Source organism: Thermobia domestica, chromosome 10 (assembly GCF_964235325.1).
Source record: "Thermobia domestica chromosome 10, izTheDome1.hap1.1, whole genome shotgun sequence".
Classification (NCBI taxonomy): Eukaryota; Metazoa; Arthropoda; class Insecta; order Zygentoma; family Lepismatidae; genus Thermobia; species Thermobia domestica.
Window position 1 is genome coordinate 189,542,786 of NC_137463.1, and position 13,627 is coordinate 189,556,412.

The 13,627-nt window shown below is 35.8% G+C and overlaps 1 protein-coding gene across 16 annotated transcripts in view; it reads left to right on the forward strand.

Annotated features, from left to right (window-relative positions):
• The window catches only part of LOC145662895 (uncharacterized), a 246,747-nt gene that overhangs the window by 14,332 nt on the left and 218,788 nt on the right, over positions 1-13,627 (forward strand). For all 16 annotated transcript variants that reach the window (XM_081728873.1, XM_081728874.1, XM_081728875.1 and 13 more), the window contains exon 3: positions 610-801. In XM_081728873.1, the coding sequence (XP_081584999.1) occupies positions 610-801 (192 nt within the window). The remainder of the gene's footprint in view (positions 1-609; positions 802-13,627) is intronic.

The window sequence follows — 13,627 nt, forward strand, 5'->3', positions numbered from 1 at the left end:
ACAGAAATAATTCAGGTGAGTGAGTTTAAATGAAAAAGCGACGCACAGCAGTGGACAGATGGTATTAGTTAGAGAAGGATAGGTTTATATTGAAGTTCGGTAAGTAGTTTTGAATGGTCGATGATTAATTTCTGATCGATAGTCTCGACAATATGATGCTACTCATGTCATTTGTTTGTTTGAATGGACCATTGTCACTGTTAAGGTAATAACTTTACGTAAATGTACCGCTTCTGTGAAGTGGAATATAGAGAGATGGGTGTTAACAATAGGCCTCGCATTATGGTTAAATTTTTTGTAATGTATGCTGAAACATATACGCGAGTATCCTAGATTTGTTGATGTGGTATAAGGATTCGAATGAATTCTGTATGAAATCTTCGGCAAAGGATACTGATGTTTATCCGAGATAAGAGTGAATATTTGAAGTGTTAAGATGATTGTGGTGGTATGAGATGCATATTACTGTTTTGTTACGTTAAATATACGTATGCGAACACTCTATAAAGCTATGTTGATACCTTATTTGGTTTATGTGAGTACTCTAGAAAGCTATGTAGATACCTTATTTGGTTTGTATGTAATTTGATATTATGTTTTATATTATAGGGTACTTCTCATAGTTACAAATCAAGCCCACTTCCAAAATTAACGCCGCAAAAGGTGGAAAAAGTAGAACCGGAATCTGAAGTGCATCATGAAACTATAGATATATCGCCGCCACCTATGATTAAACAAGAAATTGACACTTCAAGCTCTGAGTACAAAGATCAGTATGGTGCAGAGAGTATGATGAACCCGGTGAGTACAGTAATGTATTTGCATGATAATGCATGTAAGACCACTGTTGAAATTTGGCAGATTGGCTATAGCTGTATTTATTATGAATATGTTACACATGTTGTTGATTGGATTAAAATTATTATTTCTGAGTTTAGAACATACAGAAGCGACCTAAACATTCTACAGTGTTCATTATCAAAAACCTGAGGGGTGGTGGCTGTGGTGGTGGCCACCTTTGGTGCGAAGAGTCTGTGGTTCTATCCCAGACCATGAGAGTCAGTGTGGACATAGTCTATGGTTTCCAGTTTCTTTCCACATTCTCATTTCACCAGCTCTTTGGTAGCCATTCATATTAAATTATTCGTCTCATTGAGCCTAAAGGTCATAATCGTGGAGCGTTAAATATGTCTTTACCAGGAACCAAATCTACATAGTGAAATTTCTAAAAGTGTAGACAACCAACACCTACGAGACCAGATACTGCTTTTGGAAATTTTAGAAAGTGCAAATACCAATTTCTTTTAGGCCTGTTCCAGAGTAATAACACCGTATTAAAGGAAAAGTTAAAAAGGCGATATACGGTGAAAAGAGTTACGTTAATTGTACGTAGTGTTTTATCGGGAGTGAATTGTAATATTACGTCACTTTTTTTTTTTTTTTTTAATATCTTTTTCTTGTGAAAAATAACCTTAGTAAGCATCATTGTATAAGAAAACATTGCGATGTCGGATTCCACAGTGGAGGTACGAAGATGTCAGCCTTAGATATTGGATTGATTGATTTGTTTGTGATTCATGTTTTTAATCTGTTTGAATCTGTCAATTAAAAAGAAAAATGCAGTATTTCTCAGTATTTTTTGAAATGATTCGTGTATAAATTTGAAATAACTTCTCAAGCTAGAAAACCAATCAGAGTAGCATACATCAAATTGGCGACCTACTCTGCAGAAATTTTCCCATGTGTGTCTGTAGACAGATTCCATTTCAAATCGTCCAGGCAAATCACAGTTTGTCTCAGATTTCATTTATTTATTTATTTTTTTTTTTTTAAATATGGGATCTACATGCAATATTATTAAACCAATATTTTTTCTTTTTGCTGAAAAAAAATTTCCGTCGATATACACAGCCTTCCAAAATGTGTCCTCCTCTCGGATTGCTCGAAAAACTGAAAAACTCGTCAAACTAAGTTTTATTGTAGAGAAACGAGTGTACTCAGTAACATAATCTCAATAGCAGGAAGAGTATAAAGTTTTATGTTCCGGTGGAGGGCCAAAATTTGTCTATTGGTCCAATAGGAATCGCGCAATTCACTCGCAATGTTGCCAACTTTCGTGAATATTTTGCTAATTTCAGACTTTTTTTTTTTTTTTTTTTTGTCCTCACGAACAATATCAACCATCTGCTTCTAGCATCCAAATCTACTCCATAAGGTCTCTCGAAAATGTAAAGGACTTACGTTTCTGATTATTACATCCCACGTTATAGCATGATGAAAATTTTTTTATTTTTTTATACATGTATTGGAGAAGTACCTAAGTATTTAATATCCGTTAACCGTTCATGCGGCTGTAGCCCCTAACATTCGCAATTAATTATTGAAATTTCGAGTTTTGTACTTGGAATATAAATATTTTGGACATTTAGATTCTATACGCAAGGCGATTTGAAAGGAAGTATGAAAATTTTAAGGAATTCGACTCGTGTTTATAGGAACTTCTCTACATCAAATGCAGTAGAAAAGTTCCTATAAACATGAGTCGAATTCCGCTTAGTTTTCGAGTTACAGGGTTTCCAACTCAGGACCCAAAATCGGCTCGCGACAATTGAAAATAAAATATAAATTTCGCATTAAATCAGAACTATGTGTTAAAGTTATGGTGATTTGTATCAATATGGTAATTTTCACGTGCGTTGCAATTCTGTTGCCAGTGTTGCCAACTTGGTAGAACTTTTGTTTCCAAATGACACTATGTGGTTTTTATTTGATATTTGGTATTTATTAATGATTGTAAACATCACATGAAGCAGGGGCCGCGGTGGCTCAGTGGTACAGCGTTCACTTCTGGTGCTTGGGGTCCCGGGTTCAATCCCAGCCTCCGCCAAGTAAACTTTGTGGTGGACAAACACCGTGTGCGTGGGTTTTCTCGGGGTTCTCCTCCCGTTTCCTCCCACTTTCTTCATTCCACCATTTCTTTCATTTCGAGTAGATTTCGATGCTAGAAGCAGATGGTTGATATTGCTCGTGAGGACAAAAAAGTGTTTGAAGTTAGCAAAAATTTCACCAAAGTTGGCAACATTGCGAGTGATTTGCGCAATTCCTATTGGACCAATAGACGAATTTTGGCCCTCCACCGAAACATTCAACTTTATACTCTTCCTGTTGTTGCGATTATGTTACTAAGTACACTCGTTTCTCTACAATAAAATTTTTCATTTGATTTGTTTTTCAGTTTTTCGAGCAATTCGAGAGGAGGGCAGCCATTTTAGAAGGCTGTATATCAAAGAATTTTTTTTTTCAGCAAAAAGAAAAAAATTTGGGTCTAATAATTTTGTATATAGTTTATTTTTAAAAAACAAACTAAATCTGAGACAGTCGTGTGGACCACCCTGGACGATTTGAAATGGAATTACTCGGTAACGGAATGATTGCTAGATCGTTGACTGGGTGTAAAGCGTCCGTTTGATACTCGATCCTAGTTGATACATTATTCTATAACCCATAGTAATAATGTTTAACTATCATAATGAATAATCAGTACTCGCTATCCTTAATAAGCAGATATGTAACTATTGATGTTCGATGAAAGCATCTTATGTAACTGGGTTAGGATTAATTTACTATTGCATACATAGTCATATAAAAGAAATTTTCAGACTTAGATGTTTAATCATTGGTGTGGCGAAAAAGTAGTAGTATTAATATCAGATGTTGATTAAAGAAAATACGTAAACTACGATTATTTTAAGATTGATATTATTAAAGAGCTCACCATTTCTATATGACTTGTTATAAAGACGTGAGACCCATTTCACGTTGTTGGATGCGTTTGATTGATCGAAGAGCGTTCCCTGATTTTACAATCAATATTTTAAAATTATTTTTTAAAAGTATATTTTTAATTGCTGATTCCTAGGTCATAGTTGGTTGTATGAAGATACTTGAGGGTCTTTTCTTTTACATCTTATGCAACAATAATTAGAAAGATGTACCTACTATTAAGTAGAATCCGAAGAACTACTGTTTTTATTTGAGGCATTGTACTCCGTACGGAGTGTAAACTACGAACAAGTGCACCAGGAGTTGCCACAGTTGCTACGAAGCTACCAAAATACTTAAGGCGAATGAAGAGTACTGAAAAACTATGCTTCTAGTGACCAGGAGGTGCATCCGCCAAGTAAAACTAAATATATTCAAGAATTTACATTGAAGATACAAGCATACCAGATAAAATTCACATTGGTCCCAGTTTCTGTCCTTTCACTGGTAATAAGTGACTGGTACTTGTCCCTTCTGACAGCTCTCTGCGCGCATGTGGTGCTCAATACTGTGTTGCGTCGGGTATTGAAACACGATATTATCCACTGCAAGTAAATCTCAGTTTTATAAAATTAAATGACACAAAACTAAGAGGAATTCTCTCAACCAGCAGGTTCAGTACTCAAGTTGACAATCGACTAAAACAATGTGCATTTGTTTATGTTCAAATTGGCAACATGCTAAAAGGATGAAATATTTACCATTGCAGAGCAAGAGAAATGAGCCACTATAATTGGCTGAACATGCTGTTGCCATAGAAAGTTTTTCTTGCCTGATTGTCATATGCAGGAAGAAAGAGGGGGAAGGAAACAATTGTCAGAAAAGACAAGTTGTATCTAGACTTCAAACCACTCATCACCGCTGATTCATAATTTCACTTTAATGAGATAAGAAAACCAGTTGGCTGTGGACACGTGATAAAGTGGTGAAAAGGAGTAATTGTTTGTTCGTGCCCATGGGCACTTGTAAATGAATTTGCCCTAGTTGGTTGTTAATCAAAGCGGACTGCCCAATGTGTCTGCAAAGAATGTGCTAGCGCGTATGAACGCAAAGCTGTTGCTAGAGAATTGTGGTCTTAAAAAGATCGTAACTCAGAGACCGCCACTGAGTTTCACGTCTGGTCAAGGAAAATAAATTTTTAAATAAGACAGGAAAAGAAAGAAATAATTTCTTACTGTGTTGAATAAAACTGGTCTTCAGTGGGGAAAAACACTGAAACTGGACTACACACTGAAATCGTGTGGTCTGACGAATCTCCTTCTTTCAATATTTCAGCGTTGTAAGACGAGAGTGCCGAAAAACGAATGAAACATTTAATCCGCTTTTTGTAGATAAAGTGGTTCAAGCTAGAGGTGGTTTGTAATGTGTGGAGAGATTTTTCATATCGTAACGTAGATTCATTCATATAAGTGAATATGAACGTGAAGCGGTAACGATATTTGGACATTCATAGGGACTGCGTATTGTAATGTCTCCAATATTGTCATGATGAAATTGCAGTAGACACTCCCATCTTCCAAGGTTACAATTGCCGTGTACAAAGCGTTTGAACATGGTTTAAGAAACATTCAGGCACTGTCTCGGACCTGGTGGCCCCAGCTTTAATTTCGAACAAAAAGTCCGTGGGATTATTTGGAGTATCTGGTGAAACTCAAAAATAGGCATTCCCTTACTTTGCTGGAACTATGGAATCTATTAGTAAGCAAGTGAATTCATATCGATAAGGCGTAACACCTCGTGGAATCACTTCTTCCAGAATCCAGGCAGTCATCAAATCAGAGGTGGTGTTACTCGATATTGATTGTTCTGTTCTTTGCGGTTGGAGTGATTTTTTTGGGTTGTCCAGTTGCTTAAGTTACATAAGGAACAGAATATTACGCGGGAATTTATTAGAAATAGCATTTGAAGATTGTTCTTTAAATGGAATCCCGAAAGAAAATTGAGATATCGTCTGACCACTGTTTTCGTATATCAGTACCTGTACCCAATAATGTGAATATGCATTAACTCCACTCCTTTCATAAGTGAATAGCTACATATAGCAGAGTCTGCCCAAGTAAGCCCAGAGAAAAAATTCTAGCTTTGGAACTTGTCTGATGAAGGGAAATATACTTTGCTGAAACTGTAACAATGTTATTTATTAAATAGTATGTGCTTTGGTCAGAATCGCCTACTTTATGTATATATATATATATATATAAAATAATATGAGAGTGTGTGTGTGTGTGTGTGTGTGTGTGTGTGTGTGTGCGCAAATTAAAGCAAAAGGCACTAATAACATTTTGAGAACATAGCATCGTAGAATGTACCAATTTGTGGCATTCTTCGCACACAGCTAGGCTGGCGAATGTTTATTTGTATGTATTTATTTTTGACGCGGTAAACAGATGGGAATAAGCTAAGAAGGAAGCCTAAAATTCGAATTTATAGCTACTATCACGCAAAAGCGGTCCGACCAATTTGGGGTACATTTGTCGCAAATTCATTCCTTCAACCTTGGGAAATATAATGGATGACGAGCAGTGGTGTATATATATATATATATATATATATATATATATATATATTAGGGATGGCCGGATCCGAAGATCCGGATCTGATTGGGTCCGGATCCTTTGGATCTGGATCCGGATCTCGGATCTTGATTCTTATCCAAATTATGATAAACATGAATATCTAAAATTCGCCGAAAGTAATTTCACGAAGTCCTGACAGTGAAGAAGAGAACAGAAAATTAAGACGAATATTGACAAGTCTATTTGTTTCCTTCATTCTACTCTAAAGATCAAATGTTTGGCTTACTTAAGAAAAAAAATGATCCGGATGAGAGCTCAAATGTCGAATCTAGTTCCACTCGGTTGCAGGACCGAGATGAATATTTAAAATTCCTCAATGCACCTATTTCATTGACAGTTAAGAAAACATGAACAGTTAAGACAAGTATTGACTACTTTTTACGTAAATTTATCTTGCTCAGTCTGCTCAAAATATCAAATGTATACCCTACAATTAGATTTAATAATTATTTAGTAAATCACAATATGAGCACCGAGAATAAACTATGAATTTTGGTGCCTCTTATCTAGATTTGAAATTTCGGATTCATACATAGAATCAGGCTGAAATATAAATATTTGAGATCTGGAAACCGAAACATGTGCTAGTACCAAGATCGTAGCCGTTTGTACAGTGGCGTATTTACGATTTTGTTTCGGGGGGAGGCTTTGCCTGAAAATGTGAAAATTCTGCAAGATATTTCATATAGTTTACTATAGTAAGTAAGATTTCGGGGGGGGGGGGGGAGCTTAAGCCCGGAAACCTCTCCCCTAAATACGCCATTGCGTTTGTACCTAGGTAATGCGAGCGGAAGGCACTTGCACTAATTCCGCATGTAGTTTGAGGAACACGAGAAATTAAAAACAGATAAATATTCTTTTTCAGGAGTAAGTCGCGCTTTAACATGACTTTTCATGAGTGTTGTGTTCAAATATGAAAACTGTAATGACAACTTGTTTGAAATAAAAACCTTTTCATTTTTAACAATAAAATTAGGTACTTTCACATTGGAGAAAAATTAGCAAGGCACATACCACTGATTAGGGTGCTGATTCTTATGGAAGCTTTCACTTGAACCGGAAGATTTCCTCATGTTAGTATCGGATTGCCACAATTCACCTTGCTGAAAGACGTGGTTTATCAGGAGGTCGGACAAGATTCTTTTGAACGTAGCCTGTAGACTGCTTCTAGTCTCAATTATTCCCATATAACAAGACTAGCCATATACATAGTTGGTTCGAAATAAGTTAAAAAAGGCCTATCACTAATTGACCTTAAGGGGATAATCGTGATTTAAATATTCGTAAATCAGAAGAGATGTGAAAGTTAAGCGGTAAAATAAATCCGATAATTCCGGAATAAAGAGATTTATATGCAACCTAATGATAGCAATAAAACTCTTTATGTAACATTTTCTAAGCTAAAATTAAGTTATCTTCTTGAAGAGGGTTTACGGCAACATAGAATATTACAAATCCAATTATTATAAGTAGTACCTCTGACAGCCCTGCATTTCACATCACCATCGCCCTTCATCCTGACAAGTGGGCAATTCACTTACCCACAATGACTTTTCAGGCGTTCCAGTGACATCAATATCTGTTTGGGTTTGGGATCATGCTTCGGTGAACCTTGACTATCACCATCAGCAGCTATTAGAGAATCAGAACTTATTTCTGTATTAGATAATGTGGGTAACTATAGCTTTTCGTCTATAGAAGTCGGAGAGTGTATGGTATTATCGCAGGAAATATTTGATACATAAAACTTAGATTGTCAGTATTTAGGAGCAACTTTTAAAATAATCAGTTACTGTAAATGTGCTACAGATTAGCCGAGAAAACCCGACAGCCATAGTCGAGTGGTCTGCGGCATTAGGCTGTGGATCCTTTTACTGTAAATGTCTTGCACTCAAATCCCGCTTCAAATGAACGTAAGCCCGATGGTAGGAACCAAAGGACTGTCGTTCCAAGAATTTAATTTGTTTTAATTATCATAAATGCCTTCTTTATTATTAAATTTTATCCAATATTTTCTTTTCAACCAGTTTGCGAAACTCAGAGCTAGCTACTTGTTTTCTTTTTAATTCATGTTCATAGTTAGCACAGCTAATCACTAAGGAAAAACAATCATTTCAATAAAATTCGCCTCGCGTCTTTCGTAGCTCTAAGTTATTTTCAGCTTTTTTTTTTTTTTTCTTTAAGCTGAATGGCGTTTTATCACTTTCCCCTCGCTTTCCCTATTTTTTTTCTAGTTTTACCTATGTTTCTTTGCACGGATATTGTGCCTATGTACGTGCTTAATGTGTTCGTTTACAAAAGCGGGCCATTTCCCTGCCACTATAGAAAGTAGAGTGCCCTGTATCAGAGAAATATTAATTGACGTATGTAAGTGAATATATCTGTGATGAAGTCATAATTTCTCAGTTTTTGCATCGCACATAGTTTCCTCATCCTCATTAATCTCTTCACCCCCGCTTCCTGAATTCCAGTTCTGGTATTCTTTCTTGAGCAAGGCCTATGTAATGGGAGACTGATGTCTCATGTAGGCTTATTAACTATATCATCAGCAATAAAGAAAGTAGGGTTTAATTTGCACTAATTTTAGAACATTACGTTAATTAAATAATAATAATAATACGGAGTGAGCTCAGGCTACTTGTTAGGATTCTTGCTTCGCAATTGGATTATACAGAGTTCGAATTCGGAGACCAGCTATCCTGACTGAGGATTTTCCAGGGTTGTTCCTCAGTTATACTGGGCAAATGCTAGGTTAGTACCTTGATCTAAGGCTCTGGAGACCTTCCTTCCATTCCTTTCCCAATGTTTTCATCTGTTGATTATTACAGTGTAAAGTGGCCTCTGAGGATGTATCTGGTAGCTTATAGTAAATAAACAATAACGACTTAATATATCTTCACGAAACGTGTGGGTTAATTTAACTATAGCCTTACAGTCACAATAGATAGCTAAAGTTTTAATATTAATTTCCTGACTTTTAAATACTATTTTCATATTGTTTCAGCTTTCAATTATCTCATGTATGTTCCACCGAGAATTGAACCTGAGATCACATGAACAAATGCGAATATGTTAAATATTTTTGAACACTAATATACAAAACACAAAACGTTTCAATGATACGATGCATGGATATGTTTTGGTTACGTCCTGCAATGTATGATTAAAGAAACCTGGAGGGTGAAGAAGAAATAACAGAAATCTCTTTTCTATTTACTCCTTCAACAAACTCCCGACCTCAGAAGGTCAAGCTATTAGTTAGGTAATAAAGTCATACAACGAACACAACCATATCGCTCTCCTGAAATTCTCGTGTGTATGTTTAAAGATCTACTGTTGTTCCACGCCAACCAGTCTATATTTTTTGTTGTACCTTCGAAGTGAAAGATTTGTTGATAGTTGGACTCTAGTGAGTCAGAAACTACTATTAATAAAGAGTTTGTTTTGTCCAGTATTCCTGCGATTAGAAGGGTCTTATCTAAAAGATATTTCATTTGTATACGAGAAAATAAAAAAGTTTATATAAGAAAGTAAATATTGCAAGGTTAAAATAACATAAAGAACAAAGGTAGCACAAACGTGTTATGGAAACATTTAAAAGCACAGCATCCTACTATATTAGTGAATCCGAAAAAAGTTTTGACGAATTTTAGATATTCAATTTTATCATCACAATTTCAGATGTAGGTTTGGATACGAATCAATATCTGAGATTCGGATCTAGATCCGAGATCCGAGTTTCGGATCCAGATCCGAGTTTCGGATCCAGATCCGAGTTTCGGACCCAGTTCCGAGTTTCGGATCCAGATCCGAGATCCGGACCCAGATCCGAGATCCGAATTTCGGATCCGGATCTGAGATTCGGATCCGAGATCCGGATCTAGGTCCGGATCCGGCAAGATCCGGATCTCACTGTATCCGGGATATCCGGATCCGAAAATTTTTGGCCATCCCTAATATATATATATATAACTAAATTCAAATGATTGTCATTTTGGTGCGGGGAAACAAAGGAGACTGGCGACTCATCAGGCCTAAAATTAAAATTCAAGACTGATGCAGAAACTGTTCGACCTATTTTGAACGTTCTTGACATGTACAGTCCGCAGCAAAAAAACTGGAACATGAGCATGTAAGTTTGTGAAACTACGAAGTCTTTTTCTTTTCCAAAATAAATGTGCAGGGGAGGACACAGTTTCTCCTGGCGTGATTCGTGCCAACTAGACGTTATGTTGATTCCCTGCGCTGTTAGGCGTACTTTCACAATAAACTTACATGCTCATGTTGCAGATTTTTTTGCTACGGACTGTACAAGAGTTAGACTTTCGACTGGGAAAGTTCATGAGTGTATATATTCATGTTAGCGCGGTAGTTAATAGTTAAAAGAATTTAAATTCAAATTCAGTATCATCATGTAAAACCTGTTTGACTCATTTGTTTTCGTTTCATCGCTTGTTTGTAATATTTTCCTTCAAGGAAACTTGGAAGAAATTTATAACATGACGATTGGATTTAACTTACGAAGTGTGAAAAAGAAGTAATATATATATAACTCAATCCCACTCCTTGGTGATCAAAACCCAGTAGCAGGATAAATCTACTTATGAATGCAGAACTAATAAGCAGTAGGGGTAAAACGGCTTGGATGTTCCAGCTTTCCTGAAACCAATGAGTTAATCTGTATCTGTTAGGTGGAAGGTAGAAAAGAGAAATATTGTACTTTTTTTTTTTTTTTTTTTTTTTTTTTAAATATATATTAACAGGTTAAAGTGCAACACTTAAATCATGGGAGTGCAATAATAAACTCTGCTATATTTATGTTGCAGAAAAAGTTTTTTTTATATGTTACTTGGTTTGGCTAGTTTCGAGCTTATCATTTTCTGCACCTAGATCATATGAGACGTGTACTTGATGTAGAATGAGAATCTCATGAGCTTTCACTGCGAATTGAACCCGGGTCTCCAGCGGCGACATTGCATTCGCTACCCATATAGCCACTAGAGAGCTCTTTTCTAAATAGATACGCAGGGAATAAGTAGTTATTACATTAGAAATGCGTACGTTTCTTGACTACTTTTCAGTACAACCAGTTGTCAACGTAGGTTTTCACTATATTATCTAACGAGAACAGCTTGACTGTTTTTATTCCTTCTGATCACAATTCGCTCTTCAGTAATGGAAAGATTAAGTCGACTGAGTTTGGCGCAAGGTGGTACGGTGCGGATTTTTTATTTATTTATTTTTTTTTTTTATTTATACAGATACATTGATTTCGACATTTACTCAAAAATCGAATAACCCTCCCCTCTGATGTAGTAACCAGTGCGCGCACTTTTGGTGGATGTGGTCTCTGGTTCAATTTTTGGTGGAGGCATATTGAAGTGTGAACATTATGGGGTTCTAATTTTATCCACCTGATGCTGTGTAGATCCATGTGTTACAGCCTCGGTGCAGAAAAGGGACGTTAAATTTCAATGAATAAATAAACGCAAAACACCAGAGAAGCACGAAATTCAATCATTAGAAAAGGAAAATGGATTTTTTTTTTATGTACTGTACCAGTAACCAGAAAATTGCTGTAAATTATAAAAAATCATATTTTCATACATGAATCATATTTAAATACTTTTGCCTGAAAGAAACGTAAGATAATCCGAAAAAGAATAAATAATAAAACTCACGTGGACCCAGCTGGGTTGGTTTTATTTATTTTTTTAAAAAAAATATTTCTTTCAAACCCTGACATCTGCCAAATCTACTGTATTTTATGCGGAAAGAAATTTTCGTATTTGGAATGCTCCAGGAATAACATCTGTTGAGTAATGTAAGTTCTGAACCTTGCACATACACCGAACGATTGTCATATCACGTACCTCCCCGTGTCGTTCATTATGTTCTTTTCTAAATCCACAAATGTTCATTTCGTTTATTTTATTCAAATTTCTTTCTTGAATAGAGAGAGAAAACTTTGTGAGCTGTTTTCATCATTCTTGAGTAACTTCTGAGGATAGTATCTTAGGTTGGAGTTGAGATATAATTACCCAGCAATTACTCGGAACGTGTTTGCAGACGTATGTGTCGAATACTAAATAGTGTAGTAAGTTATTTTTGACTCTGAGTCAAAATTTGTGAATGATTTATATTGCCATTGGGGAAAAAACAGAAGAAAATGTTCGTTTGAAATGGATGAAAAGTTGTGGGATTTGATTCAAATATTGCTATCCCGGCGGGAGCTCATGTGGTTCGGATTCCACGTTAATCAGTAGGTCCACGTCTCATATAGGCTCGCTGCTGAACGGGACGCTAAACTGAAATCACCTCACCTCAAATATTGCTATATCACGACACAGGCCTAAATATTCTATTCGTGTTTCCATTTTTTTTTTTCTTTCTTTACTTGTGGTTTGGAGAACTAAAATTACTATATATTTTCTTCCTCAAATAAGAGGACTGTCAGATGATTGTGCCGCTACCTACCTTGAGCCATAATTTTTATTAGGTGAAGCTTTTAATGGTACAGATTCAAATCAAAGAGACAACTTGGTAGATAAGGCTGTAAGAGCAGACATTACATAATAATATGAGTAAGGAGTTTTTAACTAACTAAAAATTTTCGTAGATATGTTACGGTGTGCTAGTTATATAATACCAACAGGAAATACAATTTTTGCTTGAGAAATTTGTTTCCTAATATTATCAAGTCGTTATAATGTATCTGTCAGATACTAGCTGAACACTCATTCTTTGTACGGGAGAATGGGTCTTTGGAAACTATTTTAAAGGTGTATATGAACCCCTGTCCTCCATAAAGAATCAGTTTCAATCGAAATGGAATGATGAGAAACCAATCTCACTCGTTTCCGTAGTTGTTTAACAATTTTCATGTAATTTCTTTCTTCTGCAGTTCTGTGTGTGTCGTTGAAAATAGTATGTTAGGTTTTCCTTCCTAAGTTAGTTCGTTTTGTTGCTGGCATTGTATGTTTTATGCTGAAAATCTACGTTAGAAAAAATATTTTATGATGCATAACAATGAAAAAGGATAGTGTTTAAATGTAATAATTAATGAATCCATTATTGCGACTTGATATGTTGAACTCCCTGTAATCCCCTTACTATGCGCACTTTAATGCAAGTGATCTAATGAAATTTCAGTTTCAGGTAGGTGTTGTGTTAAATTCGTATCAATCGGTTCAGCCGTTAGGCTGTCAACCGGTCACAAATAAAATGAG